This window comes from Xiphophorus hellerii, chromosome 22 (assembly GCF_003331165.1).
Source record: "Xiphophorus hellerii strain 12219 chromosome 22, Xiphophorus_hellerii-4.1, whole genome shotgun sequence".
Classification (NCBI taxonomy): domain Eukaryota; kingdom Metazoa; phylum Chordata; class Actinopteri; order Cyprinodontiformes; family Poeciliidae; genus Xiphophorus; species Xiphophorus hellerii.
The window spans coordinates 26,595,104-26,618,891 of record NC_045693.1 but is presented as its reverse complement, the minus strand read 5'-3'; the positions used below and the strand labels follow the sequence as shown (position 1 = coordinate 26,618,891).

At 38.0% G+C, this 23,788-nt stretch overlaps 1 protein-coding gene across 2 annotated transcripts in view; it reads right to left on the bottom strand.

Annotated features, from left to right (window-relative positions):
* Positions 1–23,788, bottom strand: part of LOC116712572 (B-cadherin-like) — a 108,441-nt gene that overhangs the window by 12,349 nt on the left and 72,304 nt on the right. Inside the window, exons 1-4 of one of the 2 annotated variants that reach the window (XM_032552373.1) lie at positions 7,108–7,490; positions 4,409–4,514; positions 3,306–3,394; positions 1,803–2,004 (exon numbers count right to left, since the gene is read on the bottom strand). The exons of the other annotated variant lie outside the window; for it this stretch is intronic. Of the exons in view, the coding sequence (XP_032408264.1) occupies positions 1,803–2,004; positions 3,306–3,394; positions 4,409–4,514; positions 7,108–7,158 (448 nt within the window). The 5' untranslated portion in view covers positions 7,159–7,490. Of the gene's footprint in view, positions 1–1,802; positions 2,005–3,305; positions 3,395–4,408; positions 4,515–7,107; positions 7,491–23,788 lie in introns of those variants that run through there. 2 annotated transcript variants of the gene reach the window in all.

Here is a 23,788-nt window from a genome sequence, read left to right as displayed (position 1 = left end):
CGTTCATCGCAATAATTTTTGAGACAATTAATCGCTCAGCAAAATTTGCTATCGTGACAGGCCTACATGTGGGACATGAAGACAGTACAAAAAAAAAAGAATGGAAGCAGAAAATGTTAAATACAGCCACAAAGTGGCAGTGTTTCACAGAAAAACATCTCTGCTTTAAAAAACATTTGTTCAACACAACACAGCTCCTTGGTAGTGTGAGGGTTACATAAGTACAGAGCTCACAAAGAGCATTCACTTCCTTGGATGTTTCATATTTAAGCCCAAGCAGCGAAGCGCAGAGTCGGCTTATTGTAATGTTTTTATTATGGTTCAGTTTAAACAAATTGGCTCTTTGAAGGCCTAAACATATCTGAAAACTTGCCAAACTTGGTGTACGCATTAGGCCTGCATAAAATTTATGCATTTTAACATTGTCACAAAAAACTCACAACAAACGGCTCAACAACACCACTCTGCAACTTTCAAAACACCCTGCTCATTAACCTTTATTGTGGAGGTAGAAAATTTGGTCCACTTCAATCCATTTTGGATTGTGACTTTGATCCCATTTTCACCGTTAACAGACTCCACATTTGATCAAACTCCTCCTAGGAATTTCAATCAATCAGTTTTAAACGTGGCCAGTTTGTTCATAATGCATGGCCAAATAAAAGTTAAGGGGCAAAAAACATCTCTTGGAGCCGCGGTCAAAACCCAACAGGAAGTCTTCCATTTCGGATCAAAGCCACCATTTTGTCTTTTATAGACATGTATCTAAGCAAACTCCTCTTGAAATATAGACTCCAGAGTCACTCAACAGAGTCTTGAGGCATTGAAGATCAGAAGTTATCAAAATCTCTTTTGAACGTCAAAGCATGTGGGAAACCCTCAAGACCTGACTATTCACCATGAAACATCAAGGTGCTGTTATGGATTCAGTGTTTTGCTCTCTTTTATCCTCTATCTGCTTACACGCACACACTGCAGCTTACATAACCATGTTCATGTGTGACTGCCACCAGTCGTGTAAAAAGACTGAAACTGATTAGACTACCCTTAAGGGAGGGTACAGATTGCAGAAAAGAATAAAAAGATAAATTCAAGCTACAGTCTTTGCCTCACTTGGTTTCATCCATAAGGTGAGCTCAGTGTGGCCCCAGCGCTGGACGGTGAATGTAACTCTGCATCTGTTCCATTTGTATGACATGTATGGCTTGTAACATTTCATCATTTTTCGGCATTGAAGCCTGTTTTCATATATAACCAAATCTCATTATTTCAAGGTAATTTACACTAAGGGGTTCTGGTCGGGTCCTGAAACTGGTAAACGGACCTGGTGGAGCACAAAGACTAAAATCAATGCACTTCATGAATGCAATAGCTTCCACTTACAAGGTCACAGCTTCAGCAGACTTTCTACATCTCTGTACAGACCTCCACTCATCACATTCACCAGGTCAGTTTTCAGCCAAACTATCAAGACATGCTGATGGGCTCGCACTGAACTAGACTGAAGATTTGGAATTAGGAAGAGCTGCTAAATGTGCTGTCTAGTGGACGGTGCAAGAACGGCGCAAAAACGCTGATAATAATGGGATGGCAGTGCCAAAGCTCCTGCGGTTGCCACTGAGCTGTATGTGGCTTTAAATTTTATTGCCTCTATAAATCAATCATAATCAAGTTTTTTCTTAGATAAAATCCAAAAACCATTTATATGACAATCTGAAAAAGGATGTCAATCTGCATTCTTAACAAAAAAAATAAAAAACAACCACTTTTCTGACCCATATCATACCACGTCTATGCCTTCCCTACCTGTTTAGTGGCAGAGTCCATCTCAATCTGATCATGAAGCTGGATGTTTTGGTGATGCTCAGTATTTGGATGGTTATTCCCATGATGATGTCTATCATACAGCACCATGGCGGGTACAGTCAACTTCTGACCCTGTGAGTCCCAGGAGTGGATGAAGAAGTCCCGGTAACCCTCATGAAGGACAACTTGTCTCTTTACCTGGAGTAGAAAGATCACAGTAACTTCAGCACAGCTTAATGTCAGAAGAGGGTTTGAAAAATAGGACTTCAGGAAGATGATCTTAAATCTATCGTTTCATTGAGCTTGTGACAAGCAGCCTCACATATCTTATCTTTCTTTTAAAAATTTACTTAGGATTATAAATTTAGCAACACTTACCTTTGCCTGCAATCCATCACCTTATTTTCAGAAAAGTTAAAAATGACTTGAGTAAAGGCTGAGTTGCATTTTCACACAAAGTGTTTTCAACAGGTAGGTTATATATCCTGGAAAAGTGTTCAGGTAACTGTCAGCATCTTGTAGCTGTCCAATATTATTAGTATTATTATTATTATTTTAAAGATTTTTCTGGCTGTAGTGGCCTTTTTGGAGAGTGTTCACACAGATGTCTTATTGTTAAGGGCAACTTCTGCACCCTTTAGAGAACTACATTTTAATAATGATTATTAGGTGTTGTACCACCAGGGGGCAGCACTGAGCTTCAAAATTCAGAGGAAATACTGACACAGCAAAGTTGGCAATGGAGAAAATCTTAATGTCCATAAAATTTCTGAAGATGAAGGTGGTCTGTGCCATCATTGAATGCACTGTGTAAGAGGCAGGGTTATTGTACCGTTGGAGCGTGTGGGAGGTATTGAAAGCACGTCTACAAATGTAATTTTGATCAATTTTGAAATCCACGAGCAGAATACTTCATTCTTCAGATTTATTGTATTTTTCGGTCCACACATTCAACACTCACTGTGCATTTACAAAGAAGTAAGAATGAAACATCTGGGTGAAGCAAAAAATTTCAATATTTTTTGTGTTACAAACTTAATAGCTATGTACCATTTACACTTAAAGCATTTTTGACTGCAAAAATATATTTAAAAAAAATTAGCTGAAGAAAGTTGATTAGATTTGGTTTTATTTAGGGGTATTAATACAAGAGCATACCACAGAGTTCAGAACTGAAAACCATGCAGTATTTCTATTAATTATGCTCTACTTTGCTCCCTAAAATACTTTGTTTTGAGGTTCCAAGCAAACAAAATGAGAAAATGTTCAAGGGGTATGCATGCTTCAGCAAGCAAATGAAACAAAATGGCTTAAGAAAGGTTTGATGGGAAAAAATGCAATATTAGTGTTTTGGGTTTTTTTTTTCCAAACTACCCTGAAACTGTACATCAGCCCATACTTTTGCATCAGTACTGAAACTCAAATATGTAACATTTTGTAACTTGTGCACCTGTAAGGATCTTTATGTGAACATGGATTTGAATGTCTCTGTCACTCACCGTTACTACCCCATCTGTTTGGACCACAAAGCGGCTGTCATCTGTGGTGAAAAGAAATCTGGTGCGGTCCGTGCAGTCACTGAAGCCAACTGGAAATCAACAAAAATCACAAATGTTCAGATACAGAAATAACTGAGTTATGCTACAAATACCCAGGTGCTACTTCACAAGCAAATATGAAATACTTGAGTAAAATGCAAGAAGGTCTTGGTGGTAAGTAATACTTTAAATGCTTAAGGTGCTATCAAAACAGAGTTTTTAGCTCTCATTGAGCAGATAAACAAGTTTCTTCAGAAACCCGACATTACATTTACTGTAAACTCAGACTTTGTCCAGTCTCAGTCAATTCAATTCCCTTTATTTCTAATACACCAATTCACTACAATGTCTCAAAGCACTTCACCTACATTCATTTTAATTCAACCACACATACATAGATAGTTATCAAACAGCACATGAAGCTCAGTTCATTATTCAAACTAGTTCATAGGTTTTCTATTCAAGTAAACCCAGCAGACTGCATCAAGTCATTGACTTGCAGCAGGGATTGCAAGTCAACATATGTATAGTTCTACAAGCATCACTATATAACTCATTTAAAATTTATGCTAGCCACTTTCTATCAGTCTGTTTGGGAATGAAAAAGTCATGGAAAAGTCTGCAAAACAAGTTCCCATTGTTAAGTGGAGCTGAAATGTAGAAGCAGTGCATGGATTATCACAATCAGGGCCCAACATAAAATGATTCTGCTGTAACAGCAGATGAAACGAATCAAACAAAGTGATAGCTAAAATAAATGTTGCAACCAATAAACAACAGAATGTACACAAGACAAACATAGAACCTAATTCTACTTTGTGCCAGCTTTTGTTCAGTGTGTGCAACACCATTTGAAAAGCCAGCAGAACAAGTTCAGGGACAAGTAGAAACCTGACTGAAGATTACCTGAGCTGCAGGAATGAGTACAACACGAGAACTGAACAACTACTCGATAGCTTCACAAAATGAATCCTTCAAAGCTAAAACACAAGTAGTATTAGAAACCAACAACAGCAATAAAAACGAGACATTGACATATTCTGTTCATGGAAGGCTCACCGTACCTTTGCCCAATCGTGTGCCTTGCTTCAGGTGTTTTCTGGTCACTTTAAATATTAACAGCTCTGACTCAAATCCAGGCGTACATGATGACTCCTCTGCAACCACGGCCTGGAAGATAACAATGAGCATTTCATTCAGGCCTGCAATCATAGGTGTGTAACAGGAGAACGCACACACACAACTACTACTGGCTCTACAGTAGTGGGAAATTGTCATGATGGTGGATTAAACAGATTTTATTTTAGAACAGCTTGAGACAGCAGAGAAATAGCCAATATGTTGCTCAAACAGAAAGTACTTAGCAGTGACAATGTTGTGTCAACATCTTCATTTTAATAATGTAAGAGAAATAACTTTAGGGCAAGAGAGTAAAAATATATTTAAAGATATTAATAGTAACAAGCCAATAAGTTCTCACAATCAGCAGATGATAAAGTTGTGTTTCTTAAGGCCATGTTTCAGGGGTTGTCAGAATGAACTCTAAGGTCTCAGGAATATCAAAAGGAATGGTCATGACTTTTAAAAGTCAGAGATGGAAGTTGTCTATAGCTCTTTCACCTTTTGGTAGGTAAATATATTTAGCATATAAGTTACAGAAAGGTGACAAACTAGCCACAGTTGTTAAAAGCTGCCAACCCAGTTCCTGATGATTCCAGCCATTTAAAAAAATCCAACAGTTCATATTCATGGCACACAACAGATTAATCAATTTTAATCCTTTACATTTTCACAAGAGACCATTGTTAGGTTTGTCGTCTTTTTTTTCTTCTTTTTTCCTTTCAGCTATACAACTTTATTATGTTACTATGTGGCTTGATGTGACTGAGGCATCATGCATCAAACACTGCATCAGATGTGATCCAAGTCTGTTATACATCCACAAAGAGCAGAAAAAAATCAACTCAGTCTGCTAGTTGAACAAAAGCATAGATGACACTATACATTACAGGAATGTTCCAGCTACTATACAACTGTATAGTAACAAATATTCGACAGAAGAAACAGCAACAAGCTTAATAGTCTTGCTAGGCTGTAGATGTATGATATCTGCTAATGTCACAGCACATAACAAAGGTTCAAATTATTATTTTATTCTCAGCATGCAAGAGCTTCTGTTTTGTCTTCAGCAATCACTGCCTAGAAAAATAAAATACTGATACTTAATTTGGGAATCTATATTACAAGCAAATTACATACATAAAAATCCAGCCTTGCTTTGAACAGCAACCCACTTATTAGGAAAATATGCAGGATTCTAAACTGCTTACAGAGGTCTATGAAAGATATTTAAAAAAAGATATAATAACCTACAATATCAATAGATAAAATGACAGATTTTTGTTCCAGTCAGTTTCCTAGGTTGGACAACATGAACTAAAATTTTTAAATTACATTTTTAATCATATTTATTGCAGTAATAAGTTTGCTGATAGAATTTTTAATTTACTATTTTTGATTAGATCTCATATCTATCATTGCTTAAGGTGCAGAGCATCAAAAACTGAATACTGCTTCAAAATCAAACCGAACTGGTATCAATAATGTGACGTCATTTCAATTTCCTCCAGTTGTGAGACTAAACAGAAGCAATTCTTACATTCAATCTTATTCCCAAATGTAGATGCTACATTTACAAGTTATACACTGCTCAAAAAAATAAAGGGAACACTTAAACAGGTGTTTAACACTTAAAGTGTTCCCTTTATTTTTTTGAGCAGTATATTTCTAACCATACCATTGGTTTTGGATTAGTAAACAGACTCAGGTAAATTTCACTCCCAACACCTGGTGACTGACTTATCACAATTATTTTATCTTTCACAACAGTGATAGAAACAACTGCAAACCACCTCTTGTTCTAATGTGTTTTAGGTTTATAAAACGAAACAGTACATTTATATCCAGACAGCCTCTCAGGATGCCTTGCACTATAAAGCTGTTTACAATAAAATATTCATATCTCGTTTATAAAAGAACTTCAACTTTAATCAAATTATTTTCTTCACACAAAGCAACTTAAACGTTATTTTTTAAACCAATGTTAATTAAATTAACCACTGTTTGCATTTAATATTAGCTTTGTTTTCCAGTCTCGTGTTTGAAATGTTTTAACGAAATTGTGTTTTTACTGTTTACGAAGGTCTCGAGTGTTTGTGTAATTAGTTCTGTACAATGATGGTTATTTAAAAAAAAAAATTAAAATAGTTCAAACAACAAATTTCTACTGTTTTAAAGTCTATAGTGACGTCACCTGCCGTGAGGAAGAAGACCCTGATGGGACCTCAGTTTTAATTTTAAAAAAAATCCAACATGGCGACTCAGCCTGCAGTCAACGTCACCGACGGAAACAGGGCGAGGCACTACTTTACCGTTGTACACCGCAACGATAATTATTCATTAAGCAATTAGTTTAGAGCAACCGTGTGCTTGTGAAGTCAGGATAGTTTTCATCCACCTTCACCTTTAACTTCACAGTCACCACAAGAACCTGCTTATAGCTACCCACAACATCGACAAGAAGCCGTAACTAAAACCAAATTAAGCCAAAAGCCTAAAAGCCTTTTTAAACGCTCTTTGAAAAACTGCATAGCAACACAAGTAAATAAACAGTAAACATTCAAAGTAAAAGATAAGACCAATAGCAAAACATGTCGAAACAATATTTAAAATAAAAGTCAAAACAGCGGGAAAAAACTCCTACCTGGAAAATGACGAATAAAACTCCCAAAACCGCAAACCAGGCGGTCCCCATTTGTGTTTGAAGCCTCTTATAAAATCCTTCTCGTAGAAAAACCAACTTTCTTTGTATTCCGGTGCGAAGCGTCTCCCCTTCTGTACTCTGTAAGTAGTTTCAGCGTCTGAATGCGATCAGTTCCGCGAGCTGATTCAGGTACGCTCAGTGTGACGTCAGCTCACAGGTGCGTCCCGATCCGACTTCCTCATATGGTCATGAAGCGCCACACCTGAGGAAGGAGAGACCAGAAGTTTCGCTCACTTTTCTCTTCAGACAAGCTCGCAGATTTACAGAAGATAACGGTCTGTGGCATCCATGTGATTCACTGTAGACAGTGAGCCTGTCTAACTTCAGTGAGCTGCTCTCCATTTAGTCTCATTTCCTTTAACTGACAATTTGTCCAACAAAGATCCGCCTCCCCCTCTTTCTCTTTCTCTCTGTCTCCCACTCATACACACACCCACATACACAATCACAATCCTGTTTCTGACTAACCACATGTCAAATCATATTAGCATATGAATATAATGTAAATATAAACAGAACAATAACTGGGTCATTAGACTCAAACTTAAAACTATAAACATATTGACGTTTTAAAGCTGTCAAAGTAGCTGCAGTTTCAAGTTCCCCATTTTCACTAAACATAAAAAGGAGCATACTTTTTGGCATCCAGGAAACGTCCGGAAAACAAACACAGAGTTTTCATTAAGTTTCAGTTGACTGAACGTGTATTTACATAGAAAACACTCATCCATAAGTCAAAAGAAAAGTGGTTGGTTGTTATTGTGGAGTATTATTGGTGGTCTGTGTGGCATGACTAGTGCGATGGGGTTGCCAGTTCAGTGACCGTTGCCACACTTGCTTTGTCGTTGTCCCTGGTCTGAGTTGTGTTTCTTGTCCTTGCAGAGATTTTTAGGTGTTGACTCTCAGGTTAATCTTACCTCCTTCAGGTTAAAGGAGTTGCTACAGGAAGTTTGTGCTTAGTTCACACTGCAAGATTTTTAATGCAGATTTTTCACCTGATTTTCCTCTTCTGACAATCTGAAGGACACACAGATTATCAGGATGGTTCTTCTTATAATAATTTTCAGAGATATTCTGGCCATGTCACATATAAGTGATCTGGTTCACTCAGAAGGACACTGGGATCTAAAACCTGGAATATTCAACATGTTGGATTGTCCTGATCTGATATCAAAGTCAAATGTGACGAGTAGCCAATCAGAAAGTGAGGCGACTGAATGGAGCCCCAGAAAGTCCAGTTCAGTTTTTTCTCCATTAAACATGATCCATAAAACAAGTTCATATTCATTTTAAAGTCTCCAGAAACACCAACAAAAGTAAGTTAAATCTCTCTTCTCTCTTTTTTTGGAAAGAAAAAACAAATAACTTGACATGTCTGAAAACTCACCAGATAAAGAAGCAAAGTTGTTTGTTGGCAAAACTGCTCAGCTCTAAGTGAAATACACCAGAGAGTTTGTTTTACACCAAAATGTCATTATATTTGTCTATTAAAATCTAGAAAAAGAAAATATGAAAAAGTGATCATTTTACTTACAAGTACATTTAATGCATGGACTGAGAAAAAATGCTAATGTTTAACATTTCCATTTAGTGGAGCACACCTCATGTGGGCTGACTGGTTGGGTCTCAAACGTGTCATTTCAGGGAGGTAAAATTATGAGGTTATAGAAGCTTTCAATTAGAATTAAGATTTCTGAGTTTTACTACGTCAAAATAGTCAGTTTGGAGAGTCCATTTGTAAACGCTGATGGAATGTTGCTGCCATTATTAACCTGTTGTATACTGAAAACCTTTGAGTGAAAAAGGGGGAGTTTTTGGAGAGCAGTCAAGTTACACAATCTCTCACCAGTCATTCCTCTTTTCCACACGCAAACAAAAGAGGGAAGAGGAGCAAAGAAACAAACGATCAATCTAAAGTCATTAGACAGATTAAGGAAGATGTGATGGGAAAGGGACAAGACAGGAGGAGGAATGAGTGGGAAGAGTGGGAGGAAGACAGCAGTGTCAAATTCCAGTTTAGAGCTTCTTGAGTTTAAAGGTTGAATGATTCACTTCCTTTTAGTCTAAGCATGTAAAAACACATCCAAAAATGTCTGTGCAGCAATTTCTTTTACCCTCCTATGAATATCCCGTTCTTAAAACAAAATCCCTAAACCTAAAGAAATGTATCTGTTTAACAATTTGCACCAATTTCAGATTCATGCTAACTGAAACAACTTTAAAATAAGATTTTAGATTGGATATTACTAAAAACCAATAGCATTAATAAGCAGTCAAAAAAATTAATTTGATTCCAATTCAATTAACAATCGTTACATGTGAAGGGATCTCACTCTTTTGAATGTAAGTGTAAGTGGCAGAATAAGTATTAGTAAGTATAATTGGCAACGCTGTAAAAGTGAGCATTTACTGCTGCTGCTGTCTTAAGTTCCACATACAATCCATTTCTAAGCTGCAGTGGAGTAATTATTACATTCTGATGATGGAAAAAAAAATAAAGAAGAGGGAGAAAAATGTTGGCTTAATGGGATCAACATTTACATCATGATAGCCAAAGAAATGTTGGCTATCGTGACAAACTGACTCCAAACAAAAAGATTTAAGGTGTTGCAATGGCGTAGTTAAAGTCCAGACCTCAACCTGATGTGAATGCTGCATGACCTGTGCAAAACATCACTGAACTCTCTGTGAAGTGAAGCACTGAAGCAGAAAGAGCAAAACTGCCTCCGATGTGAAGATTCATAAAGTAGCAGGGAAAACAGCCAGTTCAAGGTCTTGCCAGATTGTCTTTTTTTTTCCACGATGAATTCTGTAATATCTTTTTTTCTCTTTGTAACATTAAACAAATGTCAATGAAATTGCTATGTTTTAAGAAACTAAGCAGAAAAATGCAACATTTTTATCATTCGAAGATTTTACTCCTTTGCTACTGTAGCACATTTGGTACGTGAAATCATTTAATGACGCTCCAGTATTATTAAATAAAGGCCGTTAAATTAACAAACAAATGTCCGAAAATAGTGAAGTTTTACAGGCTAGTGTAAAGCTGCACTATGCAACTTTTGTAAAGAAGATGTTTTATTTACATATTTGTTAAAACTGTCACTATGTCATGACAGCATAGTACGAGGCTGATAATGTTCAGGCCATTTATCATTTCTTCAGTCGGCGACAGCGGAGGAGGTGGAGGAATAATTATCAACATTTTGTGTGCCACTGTCCTTATTGTTTATTTTGTGTTAATAAATGTGGTTATTTTATTTGAAAGCTTACATAAATGTTTCTTTGTGTATTTATATTAAAGTAAAAGCTTGCCTACTCTGCTGCCCATCCCCCCCTCTTCCTCCAGCATTAGATTTGTTATCCTGCATACATTAAAGAAGCATGGTGTCATCAAAACATATTTTATTTTTCGAAACTGAAATAATCACTTGTGCAAGCGTTCAAAACCCTCTGCTGGTTTTGCTTGAGCAGAAATGGAGCACCAGCTGGGCGTGTCCTGGAGCCTCAGAGTTAAACCTGCTGAGGTTTTGCCAAACAGGTTTTTCTGATTACGGTTGCATGAATTTATTGAGAGTGAGGTTTCGCTAATTGTTGATCAAGTGTTTTACTTTTGTCTGTCGGCTGAAGCTTTGATAGTCCAACTTATCAAAGTTTCAGCTTTGGCTGAATCTTGGAGAACCACAACTTCCTCACTCCACAAAAAAAGAATCTCCCTATCTGTCAGTAGATCACACACACAACGCTGACCTTGCACCTGCCTGAGATTGTCGGCCCGAGTTCTGATAATGACACAAACCCTCTATCATCATTATATTCTTCTCCCTTTACTCCTCTTTCCTTTTTTCCCTTCAATAAGCCACCTTGTCCTTTCACTATCCTGCTGGAATGTGCAACAACATAAAGACTCCACTTGGATTTCTTTACGGTTTATTAACACACAAGGCAGCTGGGCAGAGAGTGTGAAACATGTTCTTCATGCTTTAAGACATAAATCCTTTATTAGAGGAAGATAAAGTTATGTTTACTGTGGAAGGAAAAGAAGTGAACAAAAACAAAGAGAAAGGACACAAACCTTTGTGTTGTCACATTGTACAAATAAAACATGGATCCGTGTGCATTGAACACTGAACGCTCGTCTTCCCCCCTCCCACCACGTCTCGTCTTGATTTGTGTTTCATGTTTATTCCGCACAATTCTTCAAACAGTGTGTTTAGTTCACAGGCACCATTTCCTGGAACGTGTCTCACTGTGCAGTTGGAGATTATTTTTGCTACAAGCTTTCACCAAAATTCCCCGTCAATGAGTAACTGCACAAAGGTCGCCTCAGGGAGAAACAGGAAGGGACTGTTTTCACTTTTTGTTCTGGGCAGCAGAACACAAGTACATTTAAAAAATTAGGAATAATGTACACATTTCTGGTAGACTAATGATGCACGGTGTAATTCCACAGCTCTCCCTGAGCCTCTCAGCCTCAGCTCATCTATTTTCTGTTAGAGATTTTATTTGTTACTTTTAATTTGGTTTCCATTTGTGTCATGTGAAACATTATGACTGATCATTTTCAGCCTCTGCTCTGCAACAACTTCCTGAATACTCATGTATAACCGGAGTGTTGGATCAGGATCTGAAACCCTACAGTTTTACTCTCATGCCTTCCACAGCATGTGGGATTCTTTCTCTCTGTCAAGGCCATTAGGGAGGGCTACCACTCAGATATCATGTCAATTATTAACCAGTTGGTCAATGATTAGAAGCCTGCAGTTTCTGCTTGAAACAGAGAACAATCTCATAAACTCAGAAGCAGGAAACACCACTAAGCACTTCTCTTCTTACATACAGAACATATTTTAAAAGATATGCTGCTCTGTGAATGTGCTAGTTTGCAAAACAGAGTCTTTACTAAACCCGGTGAATGTTAATTCCCTTTTAAACACCAAAGTTCAACTCGGATAAAGTCAGAATTATGTTTATCCGTTCCCTGTTTTCGACTTTTTTAATCTTATGCACCTGATTGCACACCTGCGCATGTAGAAATATATTCATATATCTGGTACACATTCCCGTTCATGAAGATTAGTTTCTCTTCCTGTTATTTTGGTTTCCACAAATAAGATATTTCACAACATGAGGCGAGACAAGTGAGGTGGCGCAGGAGGCCAAGTCAAGCTGAGCTGCTGCTTCATGTGCAGATTGAAGTTAGTTTTTCACTTTGTCGGCTCGTCCTACAGTCGTAGTGATGTTTGTTCTTGGAATATTCTTCTTTTTTTTTTGCTTGTGAAAAGTATTTCTAAGAGTATATTCTGTGCCTCACTAACGTGGATTTGAAAATGTCTTTTCATGTGTAAGGATGTACAAAAATATTTTACATCATTTTTTTTTGTTTGTTTTACCAATGTTTGCATCGCCTAAACTAATACTTTATTGCAACACCATTTAATAAAACTGTAGCATTCAGTGTTATGGGGATCAGATGTGCCATTAGTTATTGATCATGTGATCAACCGTAAGGTTCAGCTGTCCTGGTTGGGTTTTCCTGTTTGCTCCTTGCATCCTTTAGCTGAAGCCATCATTTACAGAGATGTTACAAATTCTCCAAGAAATGCGTCATACAAAGGCATCAGACAGAGGAGGGTCTTAAATTAAGTAAAGATCAACTAAAATGTGGCTTAACCATAACACTGCTAAAACTTTCTATAACTGACAAAAGATAAAGTAGAGACAGAATCCTGTTATTTGACAGAGACTGTTCAGTTATAGTACATTCTCATTTAGCTTTAATCACACTCTTCACAGGATTAAAATGGAAATTTAATCCTGATTAAATCTTAATTTAATCAGATTTCATCCCCTGTGAACAAAAGTTTTAATCTTGTTTATATTTGTTGGTTGAAATGTCTTACTTATCATCAATCTACGCCACTTATTCTGGCTTTACTAATTTATTCTGCATATTTCTCATAGCTTTAGCTGACAAAATAGTCATGCAGGACAAGAAAAATCCAGGTCTCAGTAAAACCCCCTAGAAACCATGCAGAAAAACATGTTATGGTCTGATGAAACTAAACTGGTATTTCTGGCTACACTTCCAAACGATGTGTTGTCTTTGTTCCAGAGGACAAAAAAAAAAAAAGAAAGAAAGAAAGACAGAAAACAGTACCCAGGGTGAAACATGGTGTTGGTAGCATCATGGGGTTACTTTAGTAAAGAATGACTACACCTTTGGGAAGTGGAGGAAACAATAAATAACTCTTAACTGGTCACTTTTGGTCCAGAACCTTCAGGCTTCTGCTAGAAAGCTGAGACTGAAGATTTGAGTCCAAGCATATGATGTCAAAACCAAAAGGAAAATGGCTTCTTTAGAAGAAAATGAGAGCAATGGAATGGGCCTAGATAGCAACTAAATCTGACAGGAAATCTGTGGTCACATGAAAAAGAAACTGGAGAAGAGGAGTCATCACAGTCTGAGAGGCAAAGTGGACAAATGTAACCAAATCAAGACGGAGCATTCTGACAGTATGTACAACAAACTGAAAGCTGAAATTAAATCAGATTTTGGTTTAACAAAGTATTGGCTTAGGGTGTGTTAATGATGTTGTACAGTTGCAGTTATATTTATTGCTTTTGTTTAGATTTTGCCTTTTACAAATTTGTATTTCAGATGAATTTTACTGCATATATCTCACATTATTAGTGGTGAACATGTTGAAATGATTCATCGTTTATTTGCCTTCTACACCTACTTATTCCTGCAGGGTGATGAGGAAGCTGGTGTCTTTCTCCAGCAGTCATGCACCCTGGACAGGCGGCCAGGCTGTTTACAGGACAACACAGAGACCCATAGGGTATATGTGAATCCTTTTGACATGTGTCTTGACGTGATGATTTTAGATTGATGCTTATTTTCTGTCTCAACCTTGTTGAATATTGAGCCTTTTCATGGTAAAATGGATCATTATGTTGTTACTATTGCCACATTTGTCTCTCAGGTCTTGGTTGACTCACTTTTAGTAAATCTTCACTTAGAGTTGTTTTCTCTGTAATAATTGCAGTAATCCTGTTATTACTATAGTGTGTATTTTATTTCTTAACTAATTCAGAGAAGCACTGGAGAACTTGTAAATAAAAGCAAAACCAATAAGCCAAACATTTTGAATATATACTTTTGTAAAAAGAAGTGATATATTTGCACTTTTGTGAGAAGTGACTGCAGGTAAAGTACCCTGTTGGTGCCTAGTGATGTTTGAATGAGGGGACATTGCAGGAAAAGCTCAGTGGGGAAGTCCATTCGTCCACATAGAGGGACTTATCTATACATCACCAGCTGACAGGAGGATAAAAGCATTTTGATCATCCAGTAACACAGCACTTCCTGTTAAAAGCTCATCATTAGGCTCCTCACAAGCTTTTAGTTTCCATCAAAGATTCAAGGCAGTGAAGCAGTTTGCATTATCAGTGGTTTCACCTAAACACAGTCACATGACCTGAGGTCATGAGCGCACAGAGACGAACAGCGTTCTGAAGAAGAGCTGCAAGCTGAGACAGTTAAAACCACGATATGTCTGACGTGAGCCGATGTCAGGCTGGGTCGTGTTTCTGCGCCAGACAGGCCCAGTCAAAGTCCGAATGGAACGTGTGTGTGCTGCTTTGTGCTGCCGGCTGCATTAAACTTGTGGTGAACATCGTACAGAGGAAGAGAAATAAGAGCTGCTTCTAGTAACTGTTTCAGCCATTCCTTCTTTCTATGCCTAATCTACATGTGATAAAGTTTTCCTGTTATCCTAAAAGCCTCTGGCATAGTTTCCCACCAGCTTTCTTTTTTTACTCTTTGTTTAATCCAAAGTTACCAGAATCCAGTCATACAAATAACATCTGATCAGATGAAGGCGACTAGTGGGAGTTTCACTCTTAGGGGAAAAAAGGAATAGATTAGTCACGATTGTCACAAAGTAGATAAGGATTTTAATTCAAGTTAGTTTAGTCAATTAATTAAGAAAAATAATCTCAAAGAACCTTGTTGTCCAATTCATATTCAGTAAAATGAGAATGTTCAGTTCATACACATACAGTTTAATCAGACAGACAGATTTATATCTAATTAAATACAATTCAAATTGACATAATGCAGTCAAATTGCAAAATAAACAGCTGTGCAGGAAATCTGCTCTTAATTTCAAGAATATTAATGATTGCAAAAACATGAAGAGCCAATGTCTGAAGGAATAAAAAATGGATAATGATGTTATTCTGGACAACTTTATCAACTTAAGACAGAATATAACACAGATAATGTTACAAGCCAGTAGAAATCTTTGGGTCTGACTGTGATCAAATTTTGTCTTTCACATGATGACTCATTAAAATGTGTTTTTTTTTCTCGTGTCCAGTTTCAGTATTTCAGGCCATGAAGAACCTGGTACTTGTTCCAGAGCAGCTCTACTCTGCAGAAAGGAGAAGGGCGACGACGCACTTTTCAGCAACAAGGCAGTTTAAAGAGTTTTACTTGATGAAAACATCAAACAATCAGAAATGTTACACTGTAAAGAAAGTACAGAAAAGATCACAGTTTAAAACGGACCATGTTCCAGTTATTGTTGACCAAACAAATGGGATTTTAGCCTTGATTTAAAGCAGGTTGGCCCAAGTCCAGTCCTCAGGATCTACTATCCTGCAGCTTTCAGAAGTTCTCCGTTCTCCAGCACCCCTGAATCTAATGGCTCATCAGCGTCGTTTAGCTCTGCAGAGGCCTGGTGACGATCCGTTCATTTGATTCAAGGGTATCGGAGGAGGGACGCATCTTAATGTTGTAGTAGATCTCAAGAACTGGACTTGAGCACCTCTGATTTAAAGGAACTAGGTGTTTCAGATGTTTTGCAGTTTTCTGGAAGTTTCCTCCAAATTAATGTGGCACAAAAAACTGAATGCTGCTTCCATGTTTGGTTCTAGTTCTGGGGATGCAGAGTAAATTTGAACCAGTGATCATGACATCATAACGGCCTAATTTACTTCATGAAATGAAGACTGGCCACATTTCTGTGTTTGAACGACTATTTAAACTATTTAAACAGTTTGGGTGACTGAATGTGTATTTGTGTGCTGAGCAGATGTGCAGATGTAACTGTTTTGGATGTGTGGATCATTTGTCACTTGGAGATGCAAAGTTGCTACAACTGTGAGACGAAACGTAGAAACCAGGAAGCAGCAGGGAGCAGTTAGCTTTGGCTCCTGGAGGCAACAGTGGCCCCAGGCAGACAGACACCATGGACCCCCACAGAGCAGCCATACCCCAGACAAAGAGGCGCCGTCAGGCCGAAGAGACACAGGCACCAAACGTCCCTATGAAGCCCCAAGTACCATCCAGTTCTGTTGAGGAGGAAACTGAAAATAGAATTCTTGTATTTGCGAGTATAAAAGCAAAATGTCTCTGGATCTTTTTTGTAGACATCTTAGAGCTGACCTGACTGGACTTTTATTGAAATAGACTGAATCAGAATGAAATCTGGGATCACCGACTATATCATGTATATTATAACTTTATATGATATTACAAATATAAGTAACTAATATTAATAGGGTAATTATGAATATTTTATTTTGATCTTTCAGTTGTTTGCTACTGTAAAGAATGCATAAATTTTACATGATTTAGCTTTTTCTCCTGTACTGATTATTTATTTAGTATTTATTTAACTAGCGTACTTCATAATGACCTTTTGTTATGATCATCGTCGCTCTATGTTATGAATAGAAAAGCCTACGCAGGGACAAGGATTTCAAGTTGGTATAAATTCTGTGTGCAGTTCCAATTCTATTCCCTCTGACAAATACAGGTACATCCAAAAAAATATACATTCATTTTACGCAAATCTTGAAACTAGCTGGTATTATTTTTGTCTTACTATGTGAGGCATGCTGGTCAAACGAGATTCTTTGAAACGTGTTTTCACAACAAACTCGATCCCTAATTCTGTTGAGTCTGTGAACAGTAAGGCCGTCAGAACAAGAGAAGCAGCTGATTGTTGCTGAGCTCCAACAACAAGTTGCTCCTGTTATTTTTAATTAATAAATAGATTTAAAAACCTCATCAGGACATGTGTAGAAATTCAGTGGTAAAAATTCCCAGAAGACTTGTAAGGTCACGAATGAGTGACCATATGATTCGATGACAGTCTTCCATTATGCAACTTCCTGTCTGTCGCCTTGAAGGGGCTTGTGATTCTGAGTCTGTCAGTCATGCTGTGTGAACCGAAAGTTCCTGCTTAGTTTCTGGCCAGTGACTTCTCTTATTTCAACCAAATACGTTTGTGCTGTATATGTTTCCTGTCAGAGACGTTACATTGTATTTCTCAGCAGGGAGTATGAGATACATGTTGTCTCTGCTGAGCATTTAGCTGAAAACAAGCAACATGTTTTAATGATGAGTCAGAAAAAAAAAGAAATAGCTAGAATGAAAAATCTCTGGGTCCAGAACCAAAATCATCAGCTGTAAACTAACTCGGGTTTACCAACCAGAACCATTTCATTTAAACTGGTTTTATGTTGGAAAAGTTTTGCTGTTGTATTTGTGTAACATGAAACCCAGTGTGGAGTGATTTCAGAAACAAGTTGGATGTTATCTGAGGACTGACTCAGGTCTTCCTTTAAATGATCGTTCAGATAGTCAGCAGTCAATGGATCAGCTTACAGCAAAGAAAGAGGAAGTAGAATTACCGGGCCCCATTTTGTAAAAGCATAAACAGACCGTGGCAGTCTGTCGCTGGGATCAATAACATTAAGAGAGAAGCTTCACCTTAACAAGCAGGTCCAGCCCAGTCAGTCAGATTAATGTTCCTGAAGCTGAGCAGAGGGTGGAAAAACTTAACAATATGTTGCAGAACAAATAATATATTTATTAAGTTTATGTGGGTGAAAAATAGAAAAAAAGGAATGTTTGGTTTGTGTTTTATTTTCAAAATGTACCTCCTCACGTGGAGGCTTGATTTCTATGAAAACAACAAATAATATGTGTATAAATGTTACACACTGAACCTGTAATGTTCAATACAGAAAGTAGATTTTTTTTCTCACTTCTTGACATTAAACTTTCCTTTTTAGGTTAGCCAGATTTAGATCAAATGATTTATCTTTGCTAGATGCCAGAACAAAGAGAGCAATCACTGTTCTAGTGTTTGTTTGTTTTTCTTTGCATTTTTTAATTTTTTTTTTTTTTTTACTTTTTTCACATTCAGTAATTTCCATCCATTTCCTCAATATTTGGTTTAAACTGGATGGACTTGGGGCAAACAATGTGGGTTTCTTTCCACCAATAGTTTGCCAACGTTCTGGCCAATGTATGACACCTGTAGGGGTTATAGGTCAGGTTAGAGGTTGGGTTAATACATCAGCATTTTCAGCATCATTTATGCAAAATGACAACAAAGACAATAACAGGATCAGACCACATGCTTTATATCCAGTGTCCAGGTTTTTCACAGTGTAGATCTGCTGAAATATAGATTTACATCCAGAGGCCACAGCTTCCCATAATGTCTCCTGACCTTTTCCAAGTAAGCTGATGTCCTTAAAATAGGCCAGGTAACCCAGTTTCTGTTGAGAATTGTCTTCTGGGTCAGGATCCTTACTCAGGCTGATGGACCTGGGTTGATGTTTTATCTCATCATTACATTTTAACCAAACATTTCTGGGATGTGAGTAAAGTGTGAATGTCCTTCTCTGGACCAGAACTGACCAGAGCGAAGCATGAGCACGTTTTGACAGGACGGTCATTTTAATACACTTCTTGACATTAAGAGGAATTAAATTCATTCCTAACAGAGTTAATATTTAAAAAGAAACAAATTGGTGTTAATAAATGTTAAACTGTTAACTTCGAAGACTCTGTAAAAGCTCCAGATCAGTGTTAATGTGCTTTTTCTGAGCACTGAAGCCCAATCTTTATATTTCTGTTTGAGGTCAAGGGACATTGCGCCATTATTTCTACCAAGTCATTTCACCTCATGATGTCATCTATTATGTGAAGTATTCCAGTTCCTCCCACAGCCAAACACCCACGCAGCATGACGCTCTCACACTGCTGCCTGGTTGGGATGTTTCGCAACTTTTCCTTCTTTCCTACAAATGTAGCGATGACGATCATTTTCATTTTGTGTCACTGTGTATCAGTGAGTGTAATGAGGCTGAGTACAGGGCTGCTGCAAACAACTTTGTCACATGGTGTGGGCTGAACCACCTGAAGCTCAATGTGACAAAGACCAAAGATCTGGTGGTGGTTGTGAAGAGGAGAACCAGGATGTCAGTGATTCCTGTTTCCATCCATTCTGTCCGTTCTGTGTGGACCGTGTCCACATTGACAATAAACTGGACTGGATTAAGAACACCAACACTCTCTTCAGGAAGGGCCAGAGTCACCTCTACTTGCTCAGGTCCTTCAACATCTGCCGGACCTTGCTCAGGATGTTTTATGAGTCTGTGGTTGCCAGCGGTAACCTGTAAGCTGGGGTAGCAGGCTGAAAGTGGAGGACACCAACAGACTGAACAAACTGACCCGCAAGGCCAGTGAGGTTGTTGGAGTGAAGCTGGACTCTAAACAATGGTGTCAGAGAGAAGGATCCTGACCAAGGTGCAGGTCGTCATGGACAACGAGTCTCATCCACTTCTTGACCTGCTGCAGGAGCAACTTTAACCAGAGCCTGACAGCAACAACACGCACCACAGAGCGACACGGGGAAACATTTCTGCCCCGTCTGTAGGCATCAGACTTTACAATGTCCAACTCTGAGTGTCTTTAAATCTAAGTTGTTGATTGGTATATCTCCATGTACATGCTAGATACTTTTTTCAATTCTATCTATTTATTTTAGATTGAGGCCACATTTAAATTACTTACAATTTCACACGTATGCATATATTTCTTTTAGAAAAGCTGTATCACTTATTGTTATATTTGTACTTACTAATATTTAACACTTTGGATGGAGTAGCTCGTCAACAAACAAACAATTTCCCTCTGGGGATCAATAAAAGTATATTTTACTCTATTATTCTATTCTACTCTACGACCAAGAGCTTGAACTTTATTTTCATTAGATCACAGGAATATCTTTATAGATCGAGTGTCCATTGTTTGTTCAAGCTGGATCTACTAACAACATGTTCTGATTCGATGCGATCAACTGTTCATCGTCGCCACATGCTTGCACACATATGAATATAGAGAATGCGGTTTAATTGTCGCATAAAAGTACCTTGAGATGATGAGTGAGTTTGTGCATGACGTGTGAGTTTTAAAGTTTTTATGTCTGCTTGCACTCTGAAATTAAAGTAAGTCCACAGTTAGAGAAACCAGATGCTCACCGGCCCAGGTTTAAAAACCAGAAGATCAAAATTTGCATAAAAGTGAACAGAATTATTTACTGTAGACACAGAAGTGGCTTTAGGATCACAACTCACCTAGAGAACAAACGAGAATTCAGACAAATCTCAGCAGGTTTCAGAATGAACATTGGTTAATATGGCTGCCTTCAGGTCAGAAACTGTTTATTGCACGTCATGTGTGTCTGCAGATGGAAGGCTGGCTGACTCTCTGTGCAAAGAGAGAAAAACTTCTGCAGTTAAGCAGCAGCTGTTTATTTTTGTCCCTATGACGGCATTTAGAGTAATCAGTAATCAATGCCAAGGTGCTGACAGGGTTTTATGTTTTCTGTGCTTAAATGAAAAGAGTTTGACAAATAAAAAGAAAATATGGATATATAATGACGAGGAAATCTAGTTTTCTTTAAATTACTGGTGACTTTTTAAATCATTCTTTCATTTCGCAATAGATCTGAAATGTATCTATGTTTGTAGAAATGTCCGTCAAATACTTTGCTTCTTTTATTTGCGGTTTAATAAAATTACATTAAAGAATAAAACATTAAAATGAAGTCTGCAAATGAAAATGAGATAAACATTTGACAGAACATTTTAATGCAAATATATGAAAATTATTTCACATCACTTTGTTTGAAAACAGATTTGACAGACAAATAAAGAAAAGGCATCAAACAAACGCTGACAAAATAAAACTGTTTGGTTCAAAAATCTATTTTAAAGCAGACATGGAAACCAGAGCTACAAGCAGAAGCTGAGCTACTTTAGCTTAATGCATTTAACCACATAATGTTTTACTTCTTCCTCTTTATGAGGTGCTTTAAAAAGGTGTGTGTGTGTGGGGGGGCCGGCGTGTGTGCGTGTGTGTGTGTGTGTGTGGTGGTGGGGGCTGTTAGACAGATAGGACACCACAGACTTGAAATAAGTTACAATAACTCACAACTCAAGATTATCTTGTCATACAAGAGACACAGAAACTCATAGGACTTGATGAATTGTCTGATAAAGAACACATTTTAGTGTGAAGCACGACTCTATTCATTTCAAGACTGCGAATGAGAATTGAAGGCTGATGGAAACCTTCAATCTTCAGCAAAGGGAAATAATAACAAAGTCTGATATCTTCAATATCTTCATGTAGTCAGGCTGGACTTTGGGACGCTAACACTGCTGGACCGGTGACCCACTCAGCAATTCACTCTTCACCCACTTATAGATGTCAAACCTCCTGGTGCAGAGAAGCTGACTGATGCACATACAGCTGAGCCTCTCATGCAAACCTTTGTTTATCAATGTTAACCTGCGTTACGTAGCATGAGATCAGGTCGTGTTAGTGTCAGCTCACTGACGTGACTATGCAAATGTAGCAGTGGTGAATGTCTGCAGAACATATGATATTATCTCTAAGATGTTGCCATGCTAATGACTGGAATTTTCCGACGTGTCCTTGAAATTCATGGAAGTCTGGCTCTGGCTCGGCCGGAGAAAACATTCATGCTACTCAGTAGGAGATGCACAGCATGAAACGTTGGAGCATTAATCACATCAATGCCTTAGAAAGATGGGTGATAATTACATACTGACTGACAGAAAAGTAAATATTGTGGCAGCACGCAGCAGTCATTTGAAATTTTAGAACAGGGTTGGTGAGTAAACTTCAAGTATTTCCTGTCCAATTTCTAAATTTGGGAGATTTTCTTGCTGATGGCTTTGACTTGGAACTAGAACATGTCATGTTACGTGTAAAACTGAAATCAATTTTTCTTTCAGTAACAAGTCAGGAAGCTCATGGAACATGCAGATGTTCCATGAAATAACATTTACTCTACATCCTCCTCAAATTACGTCCTTTGAACCCAGTACCTTAAAGTCAGCTGTTTAGTCGACCCTCACAACAGGAATAATAGTTTTTATCAGTGGGATATATTTATAGCTCTTTGCTTGAAGTTAAGTTGTCTTTTGGTTTGTGTTACTTGTTACCTGTAGTCAGGATGGTAGCTCATATAACACATAAACAACCAAACTGGAACCATTTCGTCCTAAAGTTGCCAGGAACGACTTCAGGATTCTCTTATCCAATACAAATCTTTATTTGCTGGAAAGCTGCTGAACGTACAAAGAAGCATTCATTATTCTCCAAAGACTTTCTGCATTTAAGTAGTAAAAATCCTTTAAATATGAATGCCAGTACTCCGTTTGGTGACAGAATGAGCTGTAAAACATTGGGCTGACCGGACAGACGACAACATTCCACATCCCCTCTAATCTGTGGTGGGGTGAGTCTGCCTGAGGACAGGAGCTGTGTGTATCTGAACCAAATCTCCAGGTCACACCCTGCATCTTTAAGTCTGTATGCCGTCTATTGTCATGCGTCCACAGCTCTGGGTGGGGCAGCTCTTTACAATTACAGTCATCGACCTCGGTAAACACGAGGATCAAATCCAGCATTAAAGCAGAGAGGGGAGCAGGGCAGGTAACGCAAACATTCCTCTTTGGTTTCAGTTCATCTCCCTGCATGAAAAGACATCAGTGAGTTTCTTCTCAGCCCGTATCAGTTCAGCTCTGCTGCTCTTCAGATACAAGTTAACAGATTCAGAAGCAGATTGAAGTCTGGCCATAAAACAGCGAGCCTCACTCAGGCTGCAGGAGACAGCGCCAAACCACGAACATCTACCCTCAACTTAACGAAACTCCTAATCTGTTCTTTACAATCCAGTTCCTCATTGTTTAAAATATACAGTAACGTAAATTTCCTTCAGAAATATTGAGATTGATTTCAGAAATTTGCAAGAAAATCTTGGAAATCTCTGACTTTGAAAAGTTGAAAAATTCAGAGGTTTTTTTTTGGGAAAATTTACTCCCTTTTTTTCCTGACTTACAATGGCCCTGGTACGCTGTTGTAAAAATAAGCTAATGTAAATATTCAGATGTTTGTATTTGTTTTTTTTAACAGTGTAGATTTATTTCTCAGTGCTCGTCATTGGGAAGGTTATTTTCAGCTCTGGAAACGCCAGAGTCCAAAACAGCGGCTCTGATCCTGCAGCTCTTTGTTATGAACACAGAACATTGCCAACAACCTGCAAGCAGACACACACAGACATGTCTGAGGTTGACTTCAGTTCCGAGAACGCCACGTCAGATAAGGTGTGTCGGTAATACCCACAGGTCTGATTGTTATCACTGCAGGCTGTGCTTTCAGTTTCAAGACTGACTGTTGTTTTTTTGAGGCACTTCTGACTCTAACTTAAGGAAA